Source organism: Lissotriton vulgaris, chromosome 4_1 (assembly GCF_964263255.1).
Source record: "Lissotriton vulgaris chromosome 4_1, aLisVul1.2, whole genome shotgun sequence".
Classification (NCBI taxonomy): Eukaryota; Metazoa; Chordata; class Amphibia; order Caudata; family Salamandridae; genus Lissotriton; species Lissotriton vulgaris.
In genome coordinates, this window is record NC_141691.1 from 2,049,829,844 (window position 1) to 2,049,857,074 (window position 27,231).

The following is a 27,231-nucleotide window of genomic DNA, read 5'->3' on the forward strand; positions in this document are numbered from 1 at the left end:
GGTTAACCCAACTAATCCCTTGGGAGGTGCACTACCACTGCTGACTGTACTAGGGGGTGCAGTTGCCTTAGATGCTGCAGTGGCAGGAGTTTGCCCTCCTTTCTTGGTGCACTCACTAAACCAGTGAGTTTTACTTTTACAGTATTGGCACCACCTTTTTGACTGGCCTTCTTGAGTCTTCTTCTTCTGGGAAGCCTGACCCCCACCCTCTTTGTTCTGTTGGGGACCTGTTGAAGACTTCTGGTCATTTTGTTCACCTTTAGTATCTTTACCCTTCTGGTCTGCTTTCTTCTGACCACCCTGTTTCTGGTTCTGCTTAACCCTTGTTCTGACCCATCTGTCTGCCTTCTTTCCCAATTCTTCGGGAGAGGTCAGATCTGAGTCAACAAGGTGCTGATGCAACAACTGGTTCTGACAATTGTTTAAAATCTGTTCCCTCATGATCAGATTGTACAATCCTGTATAATCAGTAACCTTACTGCCCAGCAACCAGCCCTCCAAAGCCTTAGTGGCACAATCTACAAAGTCAGACCAATACTGAGACTGAGTTTTCTGGGTATCCCTGAACAGCAACCTGTACTGCTCAGTGGTTAGGCCAAACCCATCTATCAGTGTACTCTTCAGGACTTGGTAGTTGTTAGCATCCTCAGCTCTAGTAGTGAGGAGCTTATCTCTACCTTTACCTTCAAAGGAGAGCCACAAGACAGCTGCCCACTGACTCTGGGGGACGCACTGGACAGTGCAGGCCCTCTCCAAAGCAGTTATCCATTTGTGGATATCATCCCCTTGTTTAAAGGGGGGCACTATCTTACTCCGGTGTCTAGTGTCTAAACTCCTGTCTCTCTCTCTTGGGAGAATGCTGCCACCAGTGAGATCTAACCCACTTAACTTTTGCTCTTTAGCAAAGGCAAGCCTCTCTTTGGCCAGGGCAAGTTCTTCCCTTTCAATCCTCAGATTGGCTTCCCTCATCTTAGCTTCATGCTCCCTTCTCTTAGGGGATGACATCCCTCTATGAGAAGAGGTCTGAGAGCCATTGGTTCGAATGGATCTATTAGAGCCTCTTGATAGAGACCTAACTCGTCCATTCCCAATGTTAAGTCTGCCTGAGAGTGGCCCTGGGGGTCCCCCCAAATCCATTCTCATGCCTACTTAAGTTGGTCCTAGTGAGTCTGCTGACTTCTACCTGACCTGTTTCTGCCTCATCCCCAGATAACTCATCTTCCTCCCCCTCCTCAGCACTGTCTGCTGCCTGGAGGTGTCGGTCAGGGTCACCCTGGGTTCCCTCTAGGGGAGGCATGTTCCCATCTGGATGAGAAGGATCTGTGTTGGCAGACCTCCTGGCATCATAAGTCTCTAAGAGACCAATCAGAAAGGGAATGGTAGGGTTTGAACCCTGTTTTAGCTTCCTGGATGTACAGATTTGTCTCATCTCCTGGAAGCTAAGAGCAGCATATCTGGAAGTGACCTGTGGAGGGTCCACAACCACAAGAGGGGTCTCTGAAGACTCTGCGTGGTTAGACATGCTTCTAGTGTGGTGTAAGTGATGCACCTACCTACACTATTTGTTTGCCTACTGATCCCTTGCTAAGAGTTGTAGTCAAGGTGTGCTAAGCTTTGTTAAACTACAACAGCTGGTTCAGTAGAACTCAGAGTATTCTAAGCTAAGTTATATGTACCTTAACTTATGTGATCTTTCACAGAGATATTCTTAGGATACGTGTGGTAAAACAGCAGCAAGCTCAAATCCCAACCGCTGCTCACCAATGTGAGAAGTTGGCCTGATATATAATGTTCACTATTCTAGTGAGCACTTTGTATCAGTCCAAACAACCCTTATTGATGATTGGTTGTAAGTCAACCTTATAGACCAGCTATCCTAGTAGCATGGATACGAGCAGTCTTCGGGCTAAACTCTAGAGGGCGTGTTAAGCCAGCTGTTATACCATCACATATACCCCTTGAACACCAAGTGAAAGGACACCACACAAGTGTTATGAAAATAAACAGTGTATTTATTTAAATCACAACAGCCCTGTACTCTTTATGAGGATTGGGTACTAAGCACACAACAAAACTCTTACGAAAATACTTTAAGTTGCACAATTTACACAAATGCCCGAGGGGCACGGAAAACCATATACTATGGAAGTGGAATGCGAAATTACTAGCAGGTAAGTACTGGACTAATAGGCTTTGGAATCGCTAGGACTACGTTACTGAACCTTCAGATTACTAGTAGGAGGCCTAGGGGACTCGGGTGCAGAGTGTGCACTCTCACACGGGATGCGGGACAAAGTCTATGGGAGCTAGTAAAAGCAAAGTTAGTGTTCTCGGGCGAATCCGATAAGGTAAGTCGAAAACGACAGTGGATCTGGACCCTTGGATAGTGAGGCTATGCTGGGGCACCGAAATGCCGAAGTTACCTAGCCCAGGGGCTGCGGCTGCATAGGTCTGAAAAGACGTCGGGAACCTTCGTTGACGAACCAGGAGCCTGAAAGAAGGAGTTGCTGGCAGGCGACCAGTGAAGATTGTTCGAAGTGATCCAAGCCTGGATGGAAGATGGATGACACCTGAAAGCAGAGGGGACCAAGTTCTTAATCACTAGCCAGTGATCAGATGGGCACCAGGATGGCACCGGATGGTAGTCACCTCGACCAGGTGAGTGAGCGACGCTGGGCTCTGCAGTCTCACGGACCAGGAGGCGTTGTCGGCGACCAGGATGGAGGTGCGAGCTTTCCCACGATGTTTGATGCTGTCGACGTCGCTGGACCCAGGATTGGGGCAACAAGTCTTGGCAAATTCAAGCCCACGCGGTGGACCTAAAATGGCGTCTGGAGTGGACCAGGAGGGTCCGGGGTGCTCCTCTTTTGGAAGGGAGCAAGGGCCAGTCTGGAGCAACCAGACCAGCAGTGGTGATGTCGTCAGGCGTCGTCGGGAAGGCCACAAGCCAGCGGGCTAGTAGCCAGACAACACGGTGAGCAGCAAAAAGCAGAAGGGCCCCACGCAGATCTCGTGGATGCTGGGGGGCTGGACTTCGGTGCTGGAGCTGCTCAGGGTCGGGGCTTCTCGGACCCCAAAGCACTCACCAGAGGATCCCTTGGCGGTCGTGCTGGATAGAAGTCGTGCAGTTCTGATGATGGCCGGTCCCTCGAGGTCTCGTCGCACCTACGGTTCTCAGCTTAGCTGTAGAGGTAGGTAGAGGTCAGAGGTGCCAGGGAAGCCGGGTCTCGTCGAGCTGGTCAGTCGGATTCCGGAGGAAGGTCTTGCAGCAAACCGCAGAGTTCTTGATGGTGCCTGCGGGTGCAGGGTGACTACTCCTTAGTCACAAGGGAGAAATCTTGAGAAGAGTCGAGAGTTCCTTTCGTGGAAAGTAGTTTCTTGATTCAAAGATGATCTAATTTGGAAGGGTCCCCGCTCCTGCCTTTATCCTAAAGAAAGGGGTGGGTACGCGACTAGGTCCTGCCCTAGGGGTGGGACCAGGAAGTAGGGTGGTTACACCCCTCTCCCATGCCGGACTTTCCCCAGGCCAGGGGCTGGTGTGCCCCTGGAACTGGTTCTAGCCGGCAGATGCGTAGTGAGCACCGGGGTGCCAATTGCAGTCACCTTCCTGTAAAGCCCTGCCTACCCAGGATACACAAAACCCTGTCTGGGATGGTGCTAGCACCGCCCCCGACAGGAAACCCTTTGTCCAAGCTCCCCTCGCTGGAAGGACTCCCAGCTGCAGGGGGTCAGACTCGTGTCTGTGGTGGCAGCATCCATTTTGTGATGCTGAGGCTTGAGTTAACTTTAACCGGGGTTCACAGTTACATACATGTCGTGTCCCTCTAGAAGGGTGGAATGCTAACCCCGTCGCCAGAATTGGCGAGGGGTTAGTATTCTAATTCGTATGACACCTTACTCGACATGTTTTGATAAAGCGATACCAAAGATAACATTTAACCGCGAGGATTATAATGCACTTAAGAGTATATGGTATGCGTTATCATGGAACAGCTATTAGGACTTGGTTCCGCAAGCTGCAAACGGGCTAAGCTCATGCCAGAGCACCATCTCACACGATTCCAAGCACTCTGCCTTCAGGATTGTCCAGGCCTGCCATAGGAGTGACTGATAGGAATCTGTGTGTCCATTTTAGGGTTAGATATAGGTATACTATATCTAAAGCAAAGGGTGATTACACCACCTTGCCCCAGCTGTCGTGCAGCCAGTTGTGTCAGATTTAGATGGCCATCCAGGGGTGGCATAATACATGCTTCAGCCCCTGGTAGGCCCTGGGTACACCTATGCCCTGAGTTACAGGGTCTGATAAGGTGGCCCAGTACCAATTGGATAATGCACCTAAGGTACACGTGTCAATTTAGTGAGAGAACAGCTAGGCTGTGGGTCTGATTAGCAGGCCCACAGCCAGGAAAAGTCGTAAACCAGTGAAACAAAAGCAAAAAATCTGGGTGATCATAGGATTGCAGACCTTACTCTCCTACAGGAGGGATGTGAAACGGGGGTCCACTTCAGCTCAGAGCACATATGGGGTGGCGCCGGCTGGGAGTGGACACACCTCCTGCTCTCACTATATCCCCCTCTCCCCGCCCCCCCCCTCCCCCTGTCTGGCTGCCAGAAAGTGGGGCATGTACAGGGGCAGGCAACATCACTGGTTGGAGTTGCCAGTAGTCGCATAAGAAAGTACAGGAAGCCTTTGAAGTTAGTCGCCTTACTATGCTGTACCTTCATGGGGGAGGTGTGAAACACCTCCGGCCCGATAAGAAGGCTTTTTCTGACCCACTAGAGCACAAGGCTCCACCTCCGGGATCAGCTATATGTCTAGAGGTGGCGGGCTGGTGGACCCCTGTCAGGCACACACTAGTGGGTTAGTAGCTTTCAAGGGACATCTGTAAGGGGTCCTCTGTGTGCAAATTTAATAAATATGACACTGGAATCAGTGCAGGTTAATTGCAATGAGATGTTTGGTACCAAACAACCCATGATTCAGTGAAGCCATTATGGAGCTGTGGAACTCGTAATGATGAGTGTCCTGCCCATGTAGTCACTATGTATTCCCTGTTTACTCACACTATCTAGGAATTGACATGGATATTGCAGGGGCATATCTGCTCATGGAGATATGCCCTCACAGGAGATATAGTGCTCCCTGCCTTGGGTGACTTACCCAAATCCTAGGCAATGTCTGTGAGCATGACACAGAGGGATGTGTATCAGTTCGACTCTTCAGTTTGGTCTACACCAAAACATGCAGTCTGCAATTTCACAATTTGTGCTGCAGTCCTTGGTCTCTCTTCAGGCCCATGCCCAAGGTACCATTTACTAGGGACATACAATGACCATAGAAATTGTGCCAATTGGGAAGAAAAGGTACATTTCATGAAAAGAGCTCTGACACAGGGGACCTCGTAGTCAGGTCCCCTGTGCTCTAAAAGTCGATGTTACATAATTTTCCAGGCAAAAAGTAGGGGATAATCATATCCAAAAGAGGCACTTTCCTACACTGCGCTTCTCTTGTGGATTTAGTACGACCTTGAATTGGTCATTGCGTATGCATTTCTTTTTCCTTTCGCTAGAAGGGCTTTCTTCATCTGAGAGGGGGCTCTACTAAATGCTCTTTCTCGTCTTGCAATGCTTTTGTTCAGCATTGTAGGGATGTCTATCTCTCGCTCTCTCATGGATATGCTGAGATTCCTTTTCCTCTGTCATTCTGTGGACTTTAGATCATGTTCTAATCTTAACCACAAGGAGATCGATGGCGCTCTAATTTAGTGGTATGGGTTGTTGTCCTTGGTCCTTGGTCCTGTAGCCTTGTCCAATCATGGGTTGATTATCTATGGCAGGGCTGCATAGTATTTTTGTTTGTATGAGGTATTTTTTTCCAACATTTCCTTATCCACATCTTTCTCATGCCGGCTTCCCACAGTCCTTCTAGTGGAGCGTTTTCTTTGCTTCACCTGTAATTCTTTACACAACCTGATTAAATTATCTCATTAAGGACCGGCTAGTCCTATTCATGGATCTCTTTCTCAGGGTCAGTTTGCAAACTCTCCTCCGAGGATGGTGTTGCTTGGGTATCTAATTCTAAGGTGAGGAATCTGCGTCTAGATGTCTCGATCAGATGAATAAATTATTTACCTTAGTTAAGGATCTAGCTGCAGATTTCTTAATGACCCACCCATCCTCCCCGCTCTGCGAACTGTTAGTCCTGTTACCTATAAGATCCCTTTCTTAGCATTCTGATGCCTTTCTTTAGTTCTTTGTAATTGTTTGACGCAAAGATGTCTCTTTTTTGGCACCCTGTTTCCATAAGGAGTTTCTTTAAGTGGGTCTGCGTTGTTGGCGCGAAAAACAGTCACAGAAGAAATTGACATCAGGGTAGGGCTTATATGGACTTAGTCGACGTAGGAAGGAGGATGTTTCTATGGAGTCGCTTGACGCCCTCTACCAACGCGCAGAGGTACTGCTGTACAAAAATATCTTGTTCCAGTCTGGCACCTGGGGATAATTCTAAGATAAGGAATCTGCGGCTAGATCCTGTCCCCGCCAGATAAAGCGTTAACTACGGTAAGCAACTTCTTCTGTGACCTCTGGTTGCTCCACGCACCGCAGGCCCCCCCCCCCCCTGTGAGTGTGCCCAAGTTGTCCCCGCTGCTGCCTTGAGTTCGCCCTGCTGCTAAGTAGTGTGCATTTCGTAATTTGTGCCCTGTGACTGTTTCAGCCTTTGTCTTATTGTCTCTTGCCCTGTGACTGTTTTTAGCCTTGGTGTCATTGTTTTTCTTGCCTTTTTGCCTTGGTGTTTACTGTTTTTCTCATCGCCGCCCTACGTGACCGTCTTCCCGCTCTGTGCCCGATCCCCGCTCCCCGCTGCTGCTCCCCTGTGGCCCGCCCTCTATTTTCTCTTCTGTACCTAGCCCCCTTCCTATTCGCCACCCCGCCTCCCAGCTGCTCCTCCCTCCCACTTCGCCATTTATGGCGGAGACCGCGCGAACGCACAGCGGCCACAAGAAGCGGGCGCGCCCCCGTCCGCGCCTGGACCACGCCCAGGGCCAGGACCCCTGGCCCCCGACGTTGCCAGCCCACACGACGACTTACGACGCATCCACCCTCCACGCACTCAACACCGGCCGAAACCCCGCCTGCTACCGAGCCAACCCGAAACGCACTCACGGACCCTTCACCTGCCAAGCCTACAAATTCACCTGCCTCCGAACCTGCACCACACCCGCCAGGCCAGGCACCAGCAACAATCACCTCAAGTGCATCCTGCTCAACACCCGCTCCGTCCTCAGGCACGCCGTCGAACTCTGGAACCTCCTCGCACAACAGCGCCGGACGTCGCCTTCCTCACGGAAACCTGGATGAACGCCTCCTCAGCTCCCTACATCGCCATAGCCATCCCGTAGGGCTACAAGATCACCCGGAGGGACAGCGTCATCGTCCACAAAAACACCATCCGAATCACGACCAACTCTGACGACACTCTCACCGCCCCCGAGCACCTCTACTTCCAGATACACACCGACCCCAAGACCACCCTCAGAGGCACTCTCATCTACAGACCCCCGGGACCACGCACACAATTCAGCGAAGCCATCGCGGACTTCATCAGCCCGCACGCCCTCACCTCCGCAGACTACATCCTCCTAGGGGACCTCAACTTCCACCTGGAGAACAACAATGACAGCAACACCACCACCACCACCCTGCTGGACAACCTCGCCAACCTCGGACTCAAGCAACTGGTGGACACCCCCACACACTACGCCGGCCACACGCTAGACCCAATCCTCTCCTCCAGCAAGCACATCTCCTTCAGCCACTCCACCGGACTACACTGAACAGATCACATCTGCGTCCACTTCAACTTCAGGAGAAGCACGACCTGTGAGAAGTTGGCCCGATATGCAACGTTCGCTATTCTAGCGACCGCTATGTATCGTTCCAACGACCCTTATGGTGTTTGGTTGTAAGTCAACCTATAGACCAGCTATCCTAGTAGCGTGGATACGAGCAGTCTAAGGCTAAAGACTCGAGAGGGCGCGTTAAGCCAGCTGTTTACCACACATGTACCCCTTGAACACCCAGTGAAAGGACACCACACAAGTGTTATGAAAATAAACAGTATATTTATTAAGAATCACAACAGCCCTGTACTCTTTATGAGGACAGGGTACTAAGCACAAACCAAATCTCTTTAGCAAATACTTCAAGTGCACAATTAAAACAAGTGTCCGAGGACACGGCAAGGTTAAGGTCTCGGGCGGACCCGATAAGGCAAGTCGGAAGCGAGGGACTCGGGACCCTAGAGTAAAGAGGCTATGCAGGCACCGAAATGCAGAGTTACCTAGCCACGAGGGCTGCGGCTGCACAAGTCTTACAGGCGTCGGGGTCTTCGCTGACGAGCCAGGAGCCGGAAGAAAAGGAGTTGCTGGCCGGCGACCAGTGATGAATAGTTCGTAGAGATCCAAGCCTGGATCGGAGATTGATGAAACCTGAAAGCAGAGGGGACCAAGTTCGTACTACTAGCCAGTAGTCAGAGGGTACCAGGAAGGCACCGGTTGGCCGTCACCTCGACCAGGTGAGTGGGCGACGCTAGGCTCTGCAGTCTCACGGACCAGGAGGCGTTGTCGGCGACCACGGTGGAGGTGCGAGCTGTCCCACGAAGGATGATGCTGTCGGCGTCGCTGGGCCCAGGATGGGGCAACAAGCCTTGGCAGATCTCAGGGCCACGTGGTGGGCCTAAGATGGCGTCTTGAGTGGACCAGGAGGGTCCGGGATGCTTCTTGCAAAGATGGAAGCAAGGGCCAGTCTGGAGCAACCAGACCAGCAGTGATGTTTGTCGGTCGTCGTCAAGGAAGGACACAAGCCAGCGGCTAGTGACCAGACAACGTGCTGAGCAGCGAGCAGAAGGGCCCCACGCAGATCGTGGAGATGCTGGGAGACTGCACTTCGGTGCTGGAGCAGCTCAGGGTCGGGGCTTCTCGGACCCCAGAGCACTCACCAGAGAGCTTACCTCGATGGTCGTGCTGGTTAAGAGCGTGCAGGTTCTGATGATGGCCGGTCCCTCGAGGTCTCGTCGCACCCACAGATCACAGCTGAGCTGATGACGTGGGTAGAGGTCAGAGGTGCCAGGGAAGCCGGTTCTCGTCGAGCTGGGCCGTCGGATTCCTTGAGGAAGGACTTGCAGCAAACCGCAGAGTTCTTAGATGGTGCCCGCTGATGCAGGGTGACTACTCCTTAGTCACAAGGGAGAAATCTTGAGAAGAGTCTTGTGTCCTTTCGTAGAAAGTAGTTCTTGATTCAAAGATGATCTAATCTGGAAGGGTCCCCGCTCCGGCCTTTATCCTAAAGGAAGGGGTGGGTACATGACTAGGTCCTGCCCTAAGGGTGGGACCAGGAAGGGGGGTAGTTACACCCCTCTCCCCTGCCGGACTTTCCCCAGGCCAGGGCTGTCGCCCCTGGAACTGGTTCTAACCGGCAGATGCGTAGTGAGCACCGGGGTGCCACTCCGCAGTCACCTTCTCGCAAAAGCCCTACCTACCCAGAATACACAAACCCTGTCTGGGACGGTGCGAACACCGCCCTCGACAGGAAACCCTTTGTCCAAGCGCTCCTCGCTGGAAGGACTCCCAGCAGCAGGAGGTCAGACTTGTGTCTGTGGTGGCAGCATCCATTTTGTGGAGCTGAGGCTTTCGTTAACTTTAACCGGGGTTCACAGTTACGTACATGTCGTGTCCCTCTAGAAGGGCGGAATGCTAACCTCGTCGCCAGGGTTGGTGAGAGGGCAGCACCCCGATTCGTATGACACCTTACTCGACATGTCTTGATAACGCGACACCGAAGTTACCGATGTGGTACGCGTTATCATGGAACAGCCATTGGGTCTTTGCTCCGCAAGCTGCAACCGGCTCGGCTCGGGCCAGAACACAGTTCACACGAGCCCACGCACTCTGCCTTTAGGATTGTCAAGGCCTGCCATAGGAGTGACTGATAGGAACTCGGGTGTCCATTGTATGGTTAGATATAGAGCTACTATACCTAAAGCAAAGGGTGATTACACGACTTCGCCCCAGCTGTCATGCAGCCAGTTGTGTCAAATTTAGGAGGCCAGCCAGGGGTGGCATAATACATGCTGCAGCCCCTGGCGGCCCTGGGTACACCTATGCCCTGCGTTACGGGGTCTGATAAGGTGGCCCAGTACCAATTGGAAATGTACCTAGGGTACATGGGATCCATTTTAAAGAGAGAGCAGTAGGCCTGGGGTCCTGATTGGCAGGGTCCCAGGTCGACTATGTCCAAAACCAGCTAAAACACAGGGCAAAAAGTTGGGGGCAACCATAGTCAGGATGTACCTTCCTACACAACCCCCCCCCCCCCCCAAACGAAAGGAGATAAGGCTATCCTTGTCCAGGTAAGCCTCTATTACCTAAGTGGCCATATAAGGAAGGACCAGCTCTGGCTTGGTTTCCCCCTGTGTCATGGTCCACTAGGCAACCCCTCACCCTAAGAGCATCTGAGGGTCTCCACCATAGGGAATCTCTGTCTCTGGTGTGTCTGGGGAAAGAAGAAGGCTGATGCTGGGATGGAGTACTGAAGTGAGGCTCCTCTACCTTTGGGCTCAACTTCCTCCAATCACCATCCATCATGTGTGCCTTCCTTTCTTTAGCTGAGATGCACTGAGCTCTCAGGGTCAGCCTCTGGCTACCTAAAGCTGGAGGCTGAGTCCCTCTGTTTGGCTTACTGGGGGGACAGGTCAGGTCTGGGGTTTTTAGGCCCCATGTTTGGCTGTGCCCAACAGTGTCCAGCTGTGGGAGTTCCCTAACTACTTTTAAGGGGGATCCCTCAGGAGTCTGTTTCATTTTCACTTGGCTAGGTTTACCAGCTTCAGTGATCCTAATCTTTTGATTAAGGGGTTCTTTTGGACAGGGGGCCCTTTGGGGTCCACCACTGGCCTCCCTGTCCTCTTCAGCCCTGGGCTGACTGAGGCAGGGTAGAGAGTTGCAGTTTACCTGCTCCAGACTGGGTCCCACCTGGGAAGGGTCCACTACCATCAGGGGCTCTGCCAGGCTAGGCCTGACTACCTCTGGGGCAGTTCCTTCAACAGGGGTAGAGTCAGTTCCCTGAGGAGGCTGGCTCTCACCTAGTGTCTGGGAGGGGGAAGACTCTTCTTCCTCCTCAATGCTCTCTGTTTGAGTGGAGTGATCCATTGTTTCAGGCTTCACAACCTCACTATCTGTCTGAGTAGAGGCTGAGACCATTTCAACCTTGCCAACCTTTTCAGGAGGGCACTCAGTTTGTGTTTGGGCTGTGACTGTCACAGCCCTCCTATCCTGCTCTGGAAATTCTGTCTGAGCCTGGGCAGTGGCTACCACTGCCCTTCCAACCTTTTCAGGGAGGAATGGTGCTTGGACGGGGGCTGTAGCTATTACTGCCCCACTAACCTGTCTGGATAGGCCTATCATTCTGGAATGAGTTTCTTGCTCCACCTCAGCCCATGCTGAGAGTTCCAGGTCATTCCCCAGTAAGCAATCTACAGGTAGGTTATCTGTCACTGCCACTCTCATGGGCCCTGTGACATTACCCCAGCTGAGCTTGACTACTGCCATGGGATGCCTTCTCTTCATTCCATGAATGTCTGTCACCTGATAAGTAAAACCAGGGGTCAGTTGAGCAGAGGGGACCAGATGGTCACTCACCATGGTGAGGCTGGCCCCTGTGTCTCTGAATGCCTCAACTTTCTGACCATTCACTAAAACTTCTTGTCTATACTTGCCCAAAATGTGGGGTCCAGTAGTGAAGTTGGCAACCCCCATGCCAGTCTCACAGACAAGAGTGTGGTCAGGGAACCTGGCTAGGCCATAGTCCTCCTGATTTCCCAAAGTAATGCCCACCACATTCTTGGGGGCACTCCCACCACCTGGGGGATTACCACTAGTGGTAACAGGAGGTCTAGGAGTATTACTTGGGGGTATGTTTTCCTTATTGCTATTTTTAGGGCACTTGGCATCACTTTTGTAATGGCCCACCTGTTTACAGGTATGGCAATAAGGTTTCTTCTGTTCTGAAGGAGTGTTCTGGGACCCACCACCCTTGTTGGAGTTTTGGGGCCCTTGGGAAGTCTTCTCTGTGGATTTATCCCCACCCTTCTCTTGAGGCTTGGTCGATTCCTTTTTCTGGTCACCACCCTGGTTTTTAGGCCTAACCCTGGTTCTGACCCATTTGTCTGCCCTCTTACCCAATTCCTGTGGAGAGGTCAACTCAGAGTCTACCAGGTGCTGATGTAATAGCTGGTTCTGACAATTATTTAAGATTTGCTCCCTCATAATCAGATTATACAATCCTTTAAAATCAGTAACCTTACTACCCAGTAGCCAGCCTTCAAAAGCCTTAGTGGCACAATCGACAAAGTCAGACCAATCTTGAGACTGCGTTTTCTGGGTATCCCTGAACAGCACCCTGTACTGCTCAGTGGTTAGGCCGAACCCTTCAACGAGTGTATTTTTCAAGACTTGGTAATTGTTCGCATCCTCCACCCTTGTGGTGAGGAGCTTGTCTCTTCCTTTTCCTTCAAAGGAGAGCCACAAGATAGCTGCCCACTGACTCTGGGGTACACCTTGCACAGTGCAGGCCCTCTCCAGAGCAGTAATCCATTTGTGGATGTCGTCCCCTTGTTTAAAGGGGGGCACTATCTTCCCAAGGTGTTTCGTATCGAAACTCTTTTCCCTATTACTAGGTACATTGCTGCCACCAGTGGGGACTACCCCACTTAACTGTTGCTCTCTAGCAAAGGCAAGCTTTTCTTTGGCCAGGGCAAGTTCTTCCCTTTCGATCCTCAGATTAGCTGCCCTTTCCTTAGCTTCGTACACTCTCCTCTGAGGGGACGTCATCCCTCTTTGAGAAGAGTTGTGAGAGCCATTGGTTTGAAGGGATCTGCCAGAGCCTCTTGACAGAGATCTGGCTCGTCCATTCCCAATGTTAAGCGGACCTGACAGTAGCGCCGGGGTTCCCCCAGTACCACTATCATGTTTGCTTAAGTTGGACCGTGTTAGTCTGACGACTTCTACCTGTCCCTTATCTGCCTCGTCCCCAGAGAGATCCTCCTCCTCCTCCTCCTCCCCATCTTCGTTCTCAGTTGCGAGGTGGATGAGGTCAGGATCGTCCCGGGTTCCCTCAAGGGGAGGCATGTCTCCTTCTGGATTAGAAGAGCTACGAAGTTTCTCAGCTCTTCTGGCATCATAAGTCTCCAAGAGACCAATCAGAAAGGACGTTGTGGGGTTAGACCCCTGCTGAATCTTCCTGGAGTGACACAGCCGTCTTAACTCCTTGAAGCTCAGCACAGTATACCCTGAAGGGATGACCTGTGGAGGGTCAACTGACACAAGGGGAGACTCAGAGTTTCCTCCTTTGTCCGGCATACTGTTTCTAGTGTGGTGTAAGTGATGCACCTACCTACACTATGTGTTTACCTACTGTTCCCTTGCTAAGAGTTGTAGCCAAGGTGTGCTAAGCCTTGAGGAGCTACAACAGCTGGTTCAGTAGAACTCAGAGTATTCTAAGCTTTTAGTTATATGTACTAACAGTACTTGTGCGATCTTTCAACAAGATATTCTTAGGATACGTGTGGTAAAACAACAGCAAGCTCAAATCCCACCCGCTGCTCACCAATGTGAGAAGTTGGCCCGATATGCAACGTTCGCTATTCTAGCGACCGCTATGTATCGTTCCAACGACCCTTATGGTGTTTGGTTGTAAGTCAACCTATAGACCAGCTATCCTAGTAGCGTGGATACGAGCAGTCTAAGGCTAAAGACTCGAGAGGGCGCGTTAAGCCAGCTGTTTACCACACATGTACCCCTTGAACACCCAGTGAAAGGACACCACACAAGTGTTATGAAAATAAACAGTATATTTATTAAGAATCACAACAGCCCTGTACTCTTTATGAGGACAGGGTACTAAGCACAAACCAAATCTCTTCAGCAAATACTTCAAGTGCACAATTAAAACAAGTGTCCGAGGACACGGCAAGGTTAAGGTCTCGGGCGGACCCGATAAGGCAAGTCGGAAGCGAGGGACTCGGGACCCTAGAGTAAAGAGGCTATGCAGGCACCGAAATGCCGAGTTACCTAGCCACGAGGGCTGCGGCTGCACAAGTCTTACAGGCGTCGGGGTCTTCGCTGACGAGCCAGGAGCCGGAAGAAAAGGAGTTGCTGGCCGGCGACCAGTGATGAATAGTTCGTAGAGATCCAAGCCTGGATCGGAGATTGATGAAACCTGAAAGCAGAGGGGACCAAGTTCGTACTACTAGCCAGTAGTCAGAGGGTACCAGGAAGGCACCGGTTGGCCGTCACCTCGACCAGGTGAGTGGGCGACGCTAGGCTCTGCAGTCTCACGGACCAGGAGGCGTTGTCGGCGACCACGGTGGAGGTGCGAGCTGTCCCACGAAGGATGATGCTGTCGGCGTCGCTGGGCCCAGGATGGGGCAACAAGCCTTGGCAGATCTCAGGGCCACGTGGTGGGCCTAAGATGGCGTCTTGAGTGGACCAGGAGGGTCCGGGATGCTTCTTGCAAAGATGGAAGCAAGGGCCAGTCTGGAGCAACCAGACCAGCAGTGATGTTTGTCGGTCGTCGTCAAGGAAGGACACAAGCCAGCGGCTAGTGACCAGACAACGTGCTGAGCAGCGAGCAGAAGGGCCCCACGCAGATCGTGGAGATGCTGGGAGACTGCACTTCGGTGCTGGAGCGGCTCAGGGTCGGGGCTTCTCGGACCCCAGAGCACTCACCAGAGAGTTTACCTCGATGGTCGTGCTGGTTAAGAGCGTGCAGGTTCTGATGATGGCCGGTCCCTCGAGGTCTCGTCGCACCCACAGATCACAGCTGAGCTGATGACGTGGGTAGAGGTCAGAGGTGCCAGGGAAGCCGGTTCTCGTCGAGCTGGGCCGTCGGATTCCTTGAGGAAGGACTTGCAGCAAACCGCAGAGTTCTTAGATGGTGCCCGCTGATGCAGGGTGACTACTCCTTAGTCACAAGGGAGAAATCTTGAGAAGAGTCTTGAGTGTCCTTTCGTAGAAAGTAGTTCTTGATTCAAAGATGATCTAATCTGGAAGGGTCCCCGCTCCGGCCTTTATCCTAAAGGAAGGGGTGGGTACATGACTAGGTCCTGCCCTAAGGGTGGGACCAGGAAGGGGGGTAGTTACACCCCTCTCCCCTGCCGGACTTTCCCCAGGCCAGGGCTGTCGCCCCTGGAACTGGTTCTAACCGGCAGATGCGTAGTGAGCACCGGGGTGCCACTCCGCAGTCACCTTCTCGCAAAAGCCCTACCTACCCAGAATACACAAACCCTGTCTGGGACGGTGCGAACACCGCCCTCGACAGGAAACCCTTTGTCCAAGCGCTCCTCGCTGGAAGGACTCCCAGCAGCAGGAGGTCAGACTCGTGTCTGTGGTGGCAGCATCCATTTTGTGGAGCTGAGGCTTTCGTTAACTTTAACCGGGGTTCACAGTTACGTACATGTCGTGTCCCTCTAGAAGGGCGGAATGCTAACCTCGTCGCCAGGGTTGGTGAGAGGGCAGCACCCCGATTCGTATGACACCTTACTCGACATGTCTTGATAACGCGACACCGAAGTTACCGATGTGGTACGCGTTATCATGGAACAGCCATTGGGTCTTTGCTCCGCAAGCTGCAACCGGCTCGGCTCGGGCCAGAACACAGTTCACACGAGCCCACGCACTCTGCCTTTAGGATTGTCAAGGCCTGCCATAGGAGTGACTGATAGGAACTCGGGTGTCCATTGTATGGTTAGATATAGAGCTACTATACCTAAAGCAAAGGGTGATTACACGACTTCGCCCCAGCTGTCATGCAGCCAGTTGTGTCAAATTTAGGAGGCCAGCCAGGGGTGGCATAATACATGCTGCAGCCCCTGGCGGCCCTGGGTACACCTATGCCCTGCGTTACGGGGTCTGATAAGGTGGCCCAGTACCAATTGGAAATGTACCTAGGGTACATGGAATCCATTTTAAAGAGAGAGCAGTAGGCCTGTGGTCCTGATTGGCAGGGTCCCAGGTCGACTATGTCCAAAACCAGCTAAAACACAGGGCAAAAAGTTGGGGGCAACCATAGTCAGGATGTACCTTCCTACACGACCCACCACCATCCACAACAGGTTCCCCGCAGAAGCCGGTCCAAGATCACCACTGACCAACTCACCACCTCCCTCAGCCAGCACCCTCCCATCAACACGAGGGACCCCAACGAAGCAGCCCGCAACCTCACACAGTGGCTCACCAACTGCGCTGATGAACTCTCACCACTGAAGAACCCTCCCAGCAGACCCAGCGGCAAGAAAGCCTTGTGGTTCACCAACGACCTCAAAAACTCCAAGAAGACCTGCCGCACCCTCGCGAAAGCCTGGCGCCACGACCAGACAACAGAAAACATGACAGCCCTCAAGAACGCCATCCGCAAACACCACCAGCTGATCCGAACCACCAAAAGAACAACATTCAAGGAACGACTGGACAACAACACCCACAACAGCAAGGAGCTCTTCTGCATCGTTAAAGAGCTCTCCAACCCCAGCTCCTGCAACAACGACATCACACCCTCGCAAGATCTCTGCGACTCACTCGCCGCGTTCTTTCACTGCAAGATCGCTGACATACACAACAGCTTCGGCGCACAGACCACGCACCCAACCACCAAATCAGCACCCCCTACCACCACCCTCTGCACCTGGACCCGGGTCAGCACCGAAGACACCACCCGCACGATGAACACCATCCACTCCGGCTCCCCAACCGACCCCTGTCCACACCAGATCTTCAACAAAGCCGACTCCATCATCGCACCCCAACTCCGGGACATCATTAACAGCTCTTTCGCATCCGCCACCTTCCCGGAGAGCTGGAAACATGCCAAGCTCAGCGCCCTCCTGAAGAAACCCACCACGGACCTCAAGAACTTCCGCCCCATCTCGCTCCTCCCTTTTACTGCCAAAGTCATCGAGAAGACCGTCAACAAACAACTCTCCGCCTTCCTCGAGACAAACGGATCCCTCGACCCCTCACAGTCCGGTTTCCGAGCAAACCACAGCACCGAGACTGCCCTCATCGCAGCCACCGACGACATCAGGTCCCTGCTCGACAACGGGGAAACAGCTGCCCTCATCCTCCTAGACCTCTCAGCAGCCTTTGACGCCGTATGCCACCGCACCCTAATACAGCGCCTCAGCAACACCGGAATCCAAGGAACGGCCCTGGAGTGCATCATCTTGTTCCTCACCGGAAGAACCCAGAGAGTTCGCCTCCCCCCGTTCCGATCCACGGCCACCAAAGTCATCTGCGGCGTTCCGCAAGTCTCCTCGCTCAGCCCCAGCCTCTTCAACATCTACATGAGCCCCCTCGCAGCCATCGCACGCCAACACAACCTAAACATCATCTCCTACGCAGACGACACCCTGGTGATCCTCTCTCTCACTAACGACCCCACCACCGCCAGAGCCGCCTCCAGGAAGGAATAAAAGACGTCACGGAATGGATGAAGCTCAGCCGTCTGAAACTGAACTCAGACAAGACGGAAGTCCTCATCCTGGGACCATCCCATTCTGCCTGGAACGACTCCTGGTGGCCCCCTGCCCTGGGCACCGCCCCCAAGCCAACGGACCATGCACGCAACCTGGGCTTCATCCTGGACTCCTCCCTCATGATGACCAAAGCAAGTCAACAACGTCTCGTCATCCTGTTTCAACACCCTGCGCAATATCCGAAAGATCTTCTGGTGGATCCCCACCGAAACCAGGAAGACGGTCACCCAGGCCCTCGTCACCAGCCGACTGGACTACGGGAACACCCTCTACGCTGGCACCTCAGCCAAACTCCAGAAAAGACTCCCAACGGAATCAGAACGACTCATTCTGGACATCTCCTGTAACAGCCAGATCTCTGCCCATCTGAGAGACCTGCACTGGCTCCCCGTCAGCAAGAGGATCACGTTCAGACTCCTCACCCACGCACACAAGGCTCTCCACGACATGGACCCCAAATACCTCAACAGCCTCCTGAAATTCTACACCCCCACCCGCCAGCTCCGTTCCGCCAGCCTCGCCCTCGCCATCGTCCCACGAATTCGCAGAACCACCGCCGGAGGAAGATCCTTCTCCTACCTGGCGGCCAAGACATGGAACTCCCTCCCAACTACGGCGGACCCAGGACCAACTCTCCTTCAGGAAACAACTCAAGACCTGGCTGTTCGAGCAGTAGCAACTCCCCCTCCCCCCAGCGCCTTGAGACCCTAGCGGGTGAGTAGCGCACAGTACAAATTCACTGATTGATTGATTGATTGCTTCTGCCCCTCTTTCTGAAGTCTTGCTCTTCATTCTTTACCTTGCCCAGCAGTGCCTTGCTCGAGGCACTCTTTCGGACTGTCTGTCTCTCTTTCTAGATTACTAGGGATAGGGCTGACCCCTCCAGGGCCCTAGTTTTACACACCAGTGGTCAGAACACTTAATGGCTCTGCAATTCTGGTGTAGAAAGTAGTGAAAAGAAACTGACATCCTCACAGGTAGGTGGCGCCTCTATAGGTATCGCAACATCACTTCCGGCGCTGCAAACGCCAATGACACACGCAGATCCGATCAAAGCCACCTACCAGCGCGCATGGGTATGCTCAGAATCTTCCAGATCCAGTCTGACACCTCAGTAAATTCAAAGGTAAGGAATCTGCGGCTAGATATAGTCTCTAACAGATAAGGTGTTATTGAAGGTAAGTAACTTGTTCGTCTCTGCTAGAAATATTGTTACTTGGTATTATTAGTCAGAATCTTCCATCTCTAGACAGTGTAAAGCCTGTACGTTGTAGTCCCAATAATGTGTTTACCGTCACTACTTTTATAGCACGACACTGAGACCAGTCATTAACTGTTCATTGCAGTTGTCCCATGCAAAGATGGAGTTCTTGACATTTTTGGGTTCTCACCTAATCCTGTCCTAACAGCATCAAACTACGGAAATTGTTTCTTTAAAGTGTAAGTAAGAGCATCAACATGACAAAGGTTAATGTTAAAAAGATCCTAAATTTGGGTTGTGTGAAGGCAGCCTTGTCATTAAGGCCATGCGGGGTCCATTAATGCTGAATGTAAAGCAGGGAGTAGTGAAAATGAGGTTTATTGCATGGTAATGATTGTAGAATTATTACCTGTATGTGTGAAATTTGGCTCAAAAAAAGAATCCGCCAGTTACATACTGAGAACTCTTTAAATCACTCTGAACATACCTAGGGACTATCACTTTGGTTGAGTTCTGTTTCTAAAAGTATGGTTCTTTAGGTCAAGAACTTTATAAGCCGTTCTTATAAGAGCATTCCAACAGGTGGATTTCTTTTGAGGTTCTTGTCATCTACTTTGACATGCATGCTATTTCTTTCTTTAGAAGTTGAAAAGGCATAGTGACTTCAAACTTGTTGTGTTTGTGATTTTGATATCTCTTACTATTATTCATAGCATTTGGGCGTATGGATCAAGTCGACAAAAGAATATGAACGTGAGAGAGCAGTGGATGTCAGTGCAGCCCTTCTGGAATTCTACCTGCATAAACTTAATGTCAACGTAAGTGCATACACGCCCTTCCTGTTTGTACATTTGTCTCTGAGCTTGTAATGCATAATATTCTTCCAGCAGATGCATTAAATACCCTATTTGCCATGGAGCATGAAGCCCAATGCAAACTAGGCAACCTCCACTGCTGCTTTACTAATGATATCTTCTTCTAGCCACTTACAGTGATTTATGGTCACATTGTGATACTTTGCACTGGCTGGCACCACTCATCACCAGTGTTGAAGAAGCTTTATTACCTCTTACTGCGAGTGATTGAACACCTCATTTGTACCACTCATCGCAAACCAATTCAATTTACTTTATTTTGCTCAGGTGTTTTGACTTTTCCATAAGTGTTGAGGCCATGTTTAACTGTTCCATCAGTCATTCAAGTTTGTTTATATGCTTTTATTATCTTGTTCCCTTTTCTTTTCTTAAGTTTTAACAATGATTACTTAACTTTCAATGTTTAAAATCACAGGTGCAAGAAGGTGATGTTTAATGATGTTTTGGCCTGCTGAAATTGGTTTGTGGGTGTTAATCATGACAGACAAAAATATGATGCTTGCCCATTATGTCTTGTATCCTGGAGATGAGGAGTATGGACTGCTATCAGAGAGTGAAGAATAACCTAATACTTTAACTTGATTTACCAAAATTCTCTTTGTTTGGGAGGGAACAATCCAAAAAAAGCATACAAAGTTTCCTGTAGTGATTCCTATCGGGTAGGTATGTACATTTCCAATACAGAAAAGAGTAAACAAAGAGTGCTGTTCCTCAAACCATGGTTAGGAGTTAGAACCAACTGGAATTTGTTTGCTCAGAACCTCAACGTTGAATTCCCAAAACAAACTCTAAAGAAATCCTGAATAAGGTTTACCACATCATCTAAACTACACTCTACAAAGTGGTTTCCTTGAAAAGGAACAAGCCAAAGTCAGACTAAAGGGTGTAACAAATTATACAAGGCGCAATTGATTATGCTTAAGAAACCCAGCAGAAAATTATAATGCGAGTGGCATTGGACAGAGGATTATATGGCCAGGTGTTGAGTCCACAGAATGTGTATTTTCAAATCCTAATAGGTGAAACCTGTAGACTGATTGAAACGTATCAATAATTAGGCCAATGGAAATGTCTAACAAGTATCACCATATTAATCAGATAACATCATCCAAACTACAAGCAAAGCTAACACTGTTTGAGATTAATCTGTTGTCGCCAGACTAGCATTGAACTAGAGCATCTAAATGTCTGGTTGAACCATTATCTCTTTCCAGCCTCATCTGTTTGCCCTGCAGTACTTTGTAGTGGTGGCATTGTATTGGTGCTGTCAGTATGTATGAATGCCTGTGACATATATATATGAAACAAAACAACTGCCAGTACTGCTCAAGCTATTTAATCATAGACTCAATAAGCTGAGTTTGTTTCATATAGTTGTAGGCGTAGCCTTACTGCGCTCAAGCCAAACCCTCTTTTGCTCCAAGGCTGTGACATTTGTATAGCACAAACATAGATGAAAGGTAGCTGTAAAGGATCAAAGCCAAAGATACAGTGACTGTCTGATTGGACAGGCAACTTACTTTTAAGAGCCGAAATGGGCTGTTATGGCATTGGGCAGTCAAAATGGGTTTCCGAGATGTCTGATATCCTGAGTATGTAGATGGAAGATGGACTGTTGCCTTGTTTTATCTTTTTTGCATTTCTTAGTTCTGTTCTTATGGTATCCAGACCATGGGTGTTTTGAGAGCCTTCAGAATTGTTATCCTCGTTAACCTGTTGCTGAGGTTCTGGTTGTGACTGTTTTGTTGATGATGTAGCTTGTTTTGAAAATAGTGTGCGCTAACAAGGGAAGCCAGTAGATAGATGTCCATCAGGGTCCAGATGATGTGGCCATAGTTCTTGAGACTGTTGATTAGGTGTTCTATGCCATGTGGGGGCGTTGTGAGTGTAGGAAAGTGGGTTTTGCTCTCATGGTTACCCCTCATTTTTGCTGTTGTTGTTCTGTTTTCTGACTAATCTGACTTGGATCCTGCTAATCAGGACCCCAGTCACTGTGTTCCCTCCCTAAGTTTGACTATGATAAGTAATTTGTTACCTTCCCAATTGGCTAGTGGTGTACCCTTCTAAGTCCCTAGTATATGGTACTAAGGTACACAGGGCATAGGTACACCAGGGGTCTTCTTGGGCTGCAGCATGTGTTATGCCCTCCAGGAGAGACCACTCAAACTGTGACTACAGGCCTGCCATTGCAGCTTGTGTGAGCTGGTGCTAGCAACACTCACAACAGATATAAGTTTCCTAATATCTGAGGTCACAGCACTTAAAGCCTATGTCACCCTGAGGCAGGCCTTTCATTACTGAAGGCAGGGTGCTGAGTAATAAGTGTGAGGGTAGCCTGCATGAGCAGGACACCCCCTACAAACCCGGGAGTCAATTCTCCATGGTTTGTACGTGCGGTGAGCCATTTAATACATATACATGGCATAAAGTCAATTATTACTTGATGTCGAACTGTATATTGGCTGCACCAAAATTGGTCATGTTTGGTATCAAACATGATGGAATCATACCCCAAACCTGATTCCAGTGTTGGATGTAGGATCCCATATACTGTGGTGCTCTCCTGGGAGCCCCCTGTTACCTGGTACCAGCCTTTCGGGGCCTAACAGCAAGCTAGTGCTACTGCCGACCACAGAGATAATTCTACCCTACTGCGGCTGAGCTGAGCTCAAGCAGGGTAAGGTAGAACAATAAGTTTCCTGTCACACGAATGTGTGACCACCTCCAAGACAGGACTTATTGTATTGGGCTGGGGTGAGGGCACTTGCCAGTGCCACAAGCCTGCTTTGAAGGGCACTTTTGGTGCCCTCCTTGCATACTCAAGTTGGAACCAGTTCAGGGAGCTGTTGACTCCCGCTATGGTGCAGAACTGGACAAAGGACATGGGAGTATCCTCCCCTCTGTCCAGCCCCTCCTCTGGGAGGAATCCCTGAATTGTCCCAACCCTTTCTCTCTGGTACTTAAGGGCTTACCTGTGGGTGGCTCTTCAGATTCATTGTTGGGACAAGATTCAGATCTGAAACCACTTCTACCGTCTGTTCACCTTGGACTTCGTTGGACAAAGAATTAGAACAGGTACTATGGTTTTGTCGCTGTCGACTGCACATCTTCTGTCATGTACAACAATTGTAAAAAAATGTTGAAGTATCTAATTGGTGCTATATTGGTACAAAAGCATCCTACTACCATGGATACATGAAACACATTACTACAAGTACCTCTGTGCAAACATGTAAGATCGTAGTACCAAAGCACTCCCAATAGTAGTCAAGAGAACAGTTTAAAAATGTTATATCCACATGATTATTCATTATAAAATTGAAGACAAAAGTCAGATGGTTGTAGGCCGTAGCGCCTATTGAAACCAGGCATAACATCTGATACGTGTTTCGTCACGCAGTGACTTCTTCAAGGTTGTAATCTTTATATACAAGTACAGTAATTTACAACATGTTTTAAAGACAAACCTGTTTTGTCAGCACAATGGACAATGTCATTACATTTTGATGTCAAATCACTAGGAAGGAAGAGCCGCCTTGATTCTTCAGTATTGTATCTTTTATAGATTGACAAGCTTGAATCTTCCCCGTCGTGTTGGTGGGAGTCTCACTGTAACAGTATAAATAGTAGTACTGAAAACATTACCTTAGACCTCCATAGAAAGAAAAATTCAATTGAGTACTCTTTCAACCTCATTTTATAATATCCAAAGTTCGGCCAATCATAGCAGAGACCTCCGAGTAATCCTCTCCACAGAGCCACCACACCTCAGATTTCTTACTGCACGTCTTGTGATTGGGAGTCTCTCTGGGCTCTGCTCAGTGACAGTTGGCTTTTCAACTTTTGACCTCCAGTTTCCAGCTCAAGGTATTTGATTCTGTGGCTTTTCAAAATGCCAGATTAAAAAAGTGTTGTTTAGGCCATGTAAAACTTGTGGGAAATGTAGACTTTTCTCTAAAGACCCCCACAAGTAATTTCTCTATTACCTATACCCTGACCATAAGTCTGGAAATGCAAATACTGCCAAACGTTTTCGGCCAAGACCCTCAAGGATAGGGAAGGAAGACTGCTCCTCTGGCTTCAGAAGAAAAAAGCTGTTTTGAAATCTGGGTCTGAGACAGAGGAAAGAGCCCATTCTTCCTTCAGAAAAAGAAAAGAAAGCCCCTCCTCTTCTCACCATAGGGACCCCAAAAGATAAAAATCTCAGGAGCAGTAAAACAACTGAGGGTGAAACACCACAAAATAGCTGAGGAAGCTGAGGAAGTGGCTTCAAAATAATCTTTTGCAGTGCACACATTGTCTTTGCTTGGTAGAGTAGCCGCTATCAAAATGGCATTACTCTCCCGGGTCCTGTATGTCATGCAGACTCTCCCATTACACCCCCCTGCCTTGGACTTATCCAAGCTGCACCATCTCGTCCATGAGTTTATATAGGGGAAGAAAGCACATTAGGCACGCAGCCAGACATACCTTAAGTAAAAGGATGGCGGGCATTGCGTCCCACACTTAGAAAGATACTACCAAGTGGGCCAGCTCCGATACATGGTAGAATGGTACAGAACTGCATCAGAGAATGACTGGTGCTTTATTGATCTCTCGATCGCAGGGATTCACGTGTGGAAGGTTCAGTGGCTACCAAAGAAATATTGACCTGTCGGAGCATACATCTCACCCATAATGAGGTAAACTATGTGGGTGTGAGACAAGGTACAAAAACAAGAAAAACGACTCCTCTCTACGCCAACGTCTCCCCTGACCCCCTTCATAGGCCACTCCCCCCGGAAGCGTCCGGGGATAGCTATATCAAGTGGCAGTAAGCTAATGGCAAAGGGTGGCATATCTCTTTGATGAGAAGGGAGTAATGGACTTCAAGGAGCTGTGCACAGGATATGGTTTTTCCCTCCGACGGTCAATGGCAATACATGGCTCTGAGGCACTGGATCACACAGCCCAACATTTGCTCCCATGCTAGCCGCTCGCTGATCTAGTTTGAGAAATGGTTTGTAACTCGCCACTCAGATAAAAGATTGCTTTCAGATATCTTTAGCTTTCTTATTGCTCTGCACCACCGTAACAAATCACCTGCACAGCGTAGGTGGGAGAATGAATGTGAAAGGGAATTTTCTTTTAAAGACTGGCAAGACATAATACACAGAGCAAGAACATCCTCCGCAGCACCTCCAGCAAGGAGATATTCCTCAAAATTGTCCACTACTGGTGTACTCCAGCGTGGGTTGCGCAGTGGTGAGGGGGCTGGAACTCTGTGCTGGAGGCAACGTGGTCAAGAGGGTACCTTAACGCATATATTATGGGGTTGGCCCAAAATCCAGCAGTTCTGGTCAGCAATCCTCAGACATAGAATACATGAATCGGAACTACCCAGATTTCCAAGCTATATAATACTGGGACTACCCAACGCTCTAACCTTTCCACTCAGGTCCTGTCGGGGAAGGGCTATTGCCTTGGCCCTCGGTGTGGCTAAGCAGACTCTTTCATCGAGATGGGGCGGAAAAGCGATCCTGACCCATTGAAATTGGCTGCATAAGATATGGGAACTTGTGTGCATGGAATAACGGATGGCAGGCATGCTATCACGCTTTGATAAAACATGGAGCTCCACCAGCAGATTTTAGCCAACACATTTGTGGAATTGACCTACCCAATGTACCAGCGCGTGCTCCTCCTCACACAAGGGGTCCAGGTGGAGGAATGACTCACTACACCATGCCCTAAGGGACCGCAACTACTGAGGGATTACACTCAAAATGAGGTCTGCCTTCCTGGGTTGTCGAGCTCCCCCCTCTCCCTTTTTCCTCTCTTCCCCTTTCCCTCCTATTATAAGTTTCAGTTGCACTTTCTCTTAATCTCTAGATTAACATAACTGTCATTATTCCCCACCGGCCTATGGATGTAGGTGGCAGCTGTTGTATAGAGAACTTTAAAAATCAATAAACTGATTTAAACCAAAAAACAACCATCTTCTGCTCCAGTCTCTGCTGCCTTGACTCCTGTGAGGGATCAATATTCTCGTCCATCGACGCCTTTGTGGATGAGAGCTCTCGCTGCTGGTATATCTGAGGCGATTTATACACCTTCAATGGTTTCCTCTGTGACAGCTACGACGACAACAGTTAAAACGTCGACTGCAACAGCATCGACAGGACTGCAGTTGACTTTGACTACGGTGCCATCGGCGACGATACCATCACAGTCAACAAGATCTTCACCGTCAACGAGGATATCTCCATCTACTGCGCCCCGTCCACTACGCTATCCTTGTTTCCGCCAATGGTGGTGGTATCAGCATCGACACCTTCAACGGGACTGTCGACGGAAGGAAACATCTGTTTAGGACTTTCAAAGCAAATACAGGACTTTTCTAAATTTCTCCCTTGGCCCCGGTGCGTCTGGTTGACTTTCCGGAGTCTGAGAATGACAGTATGTTTGGCCTTGCTAATAGTCCTTCTCAATTAAAAGTCAAATGTCAGGACTCTGATGATGAGGGCCTGGAGGACAATGACCCTTCTTCTTAATTGGCAGTATAGTATTTATTTACAGATACGAATATTGTATAACAGCCAGAATCCTTTCAGGAACGCTATCCTCATGACGAAGAAGACCCTTGCCATTTTAGGGAACATCTGTAAACCTCCCTGTTTCGTTGGCTCTGCAACAACCTCTGCCTCCTTAGCATGTCCCTGTTGAGCAAGCAGGACAAGTTACGCCTAAGCCCACCAGGCAAAAGGTCTTGCCTCCTCCAATTATTATTTCTGAGGACTTTCAAAATGTGGATCTGAAAGAGACTATTAGTTATAGATTCCTTACCTTAGAATTACCCTGAGGCGTCAGACTGGATCCAGAGAATTTATTTCTCAGCAATACCCCTGCAGATCGGTAGGTGCCCTCGGTCGACTATGCGTTCAGGGTCATGGTCACCATCGTGACATTGCGGTATCTACTTAGGCACCGCTCCTGGGCACTGACGTCAGTTCTTTGTTTTTCTTCATCAGCCAGTGCACATACGGAGAAAACTGTACCCTTAGTCACTTTTCGACTAACTGTTTTTCGACTTTTGTCGACATCCTTTTTTCTGAGTCTTCCGACTCCTGGTGCACACAGGTATGTCCCGCCCTCGTCCCGGCTTCAAGCCCTGTGACTCCTGTCACAAACTGATATTGGTTACTGACCCTCACCTCGTGTGCCTTTCGTGCCTGGAGCGCAAACATGACATGAGGTCGTGCTCCAAATGTTGTTCCTTGAACCCGAAGTCTTTGCCGGAGCAGTCCTGAAAGCTTCTGGAGGCCCGGCAGTCAGCTCTGCTTCGCTCAAAGTCCCCTTTGAGAGGGAGGTTGCAGGACCGATTGCGGAGCCACCACCACCATTCGTCATCGAAGTCTTCGGGTAAGTGGAAGCACAAGAAGAAGGCGAAGAAGCACCATCGCTCTTCGCTTTTTTCCTGTCCATCGGCTGGCGGGACGCAGAATGTTGTCATCCTTCGGCTCCGCCCGCGAAGCCAGCTGGGACAGCTCCGAGCTGTCCTCCCTTCCCGGGATCCGGAGCGTCTCCTA

General features: G+C 50.0%; 1 protein-coding gene across 2 annotated transcripts in view; it reads left to right on the plus strand.

Moving 5' to 3' along the window:
* Window positions 1-27,231, plus strand: part of MROH1 (maestro heat like repeat family member 1) — a 2,204,128-nt gene that overhangs the window by 1,511,776 nt on the left and 665,121 nt on the right. For both annotated transcript variants that reach the window (XM_086966435.1, XM_086966436.1), the window contains exon 28: window positions 19,502-19,606. In XM_086966435.1, coding sequence (XP_086822561.1) covers window positions 19,502-19,606 — 105 coding nt within the window. The remainder of the gene's footprint in view (window positions 1-19,501; window positions 19,607-27,231) is intronic.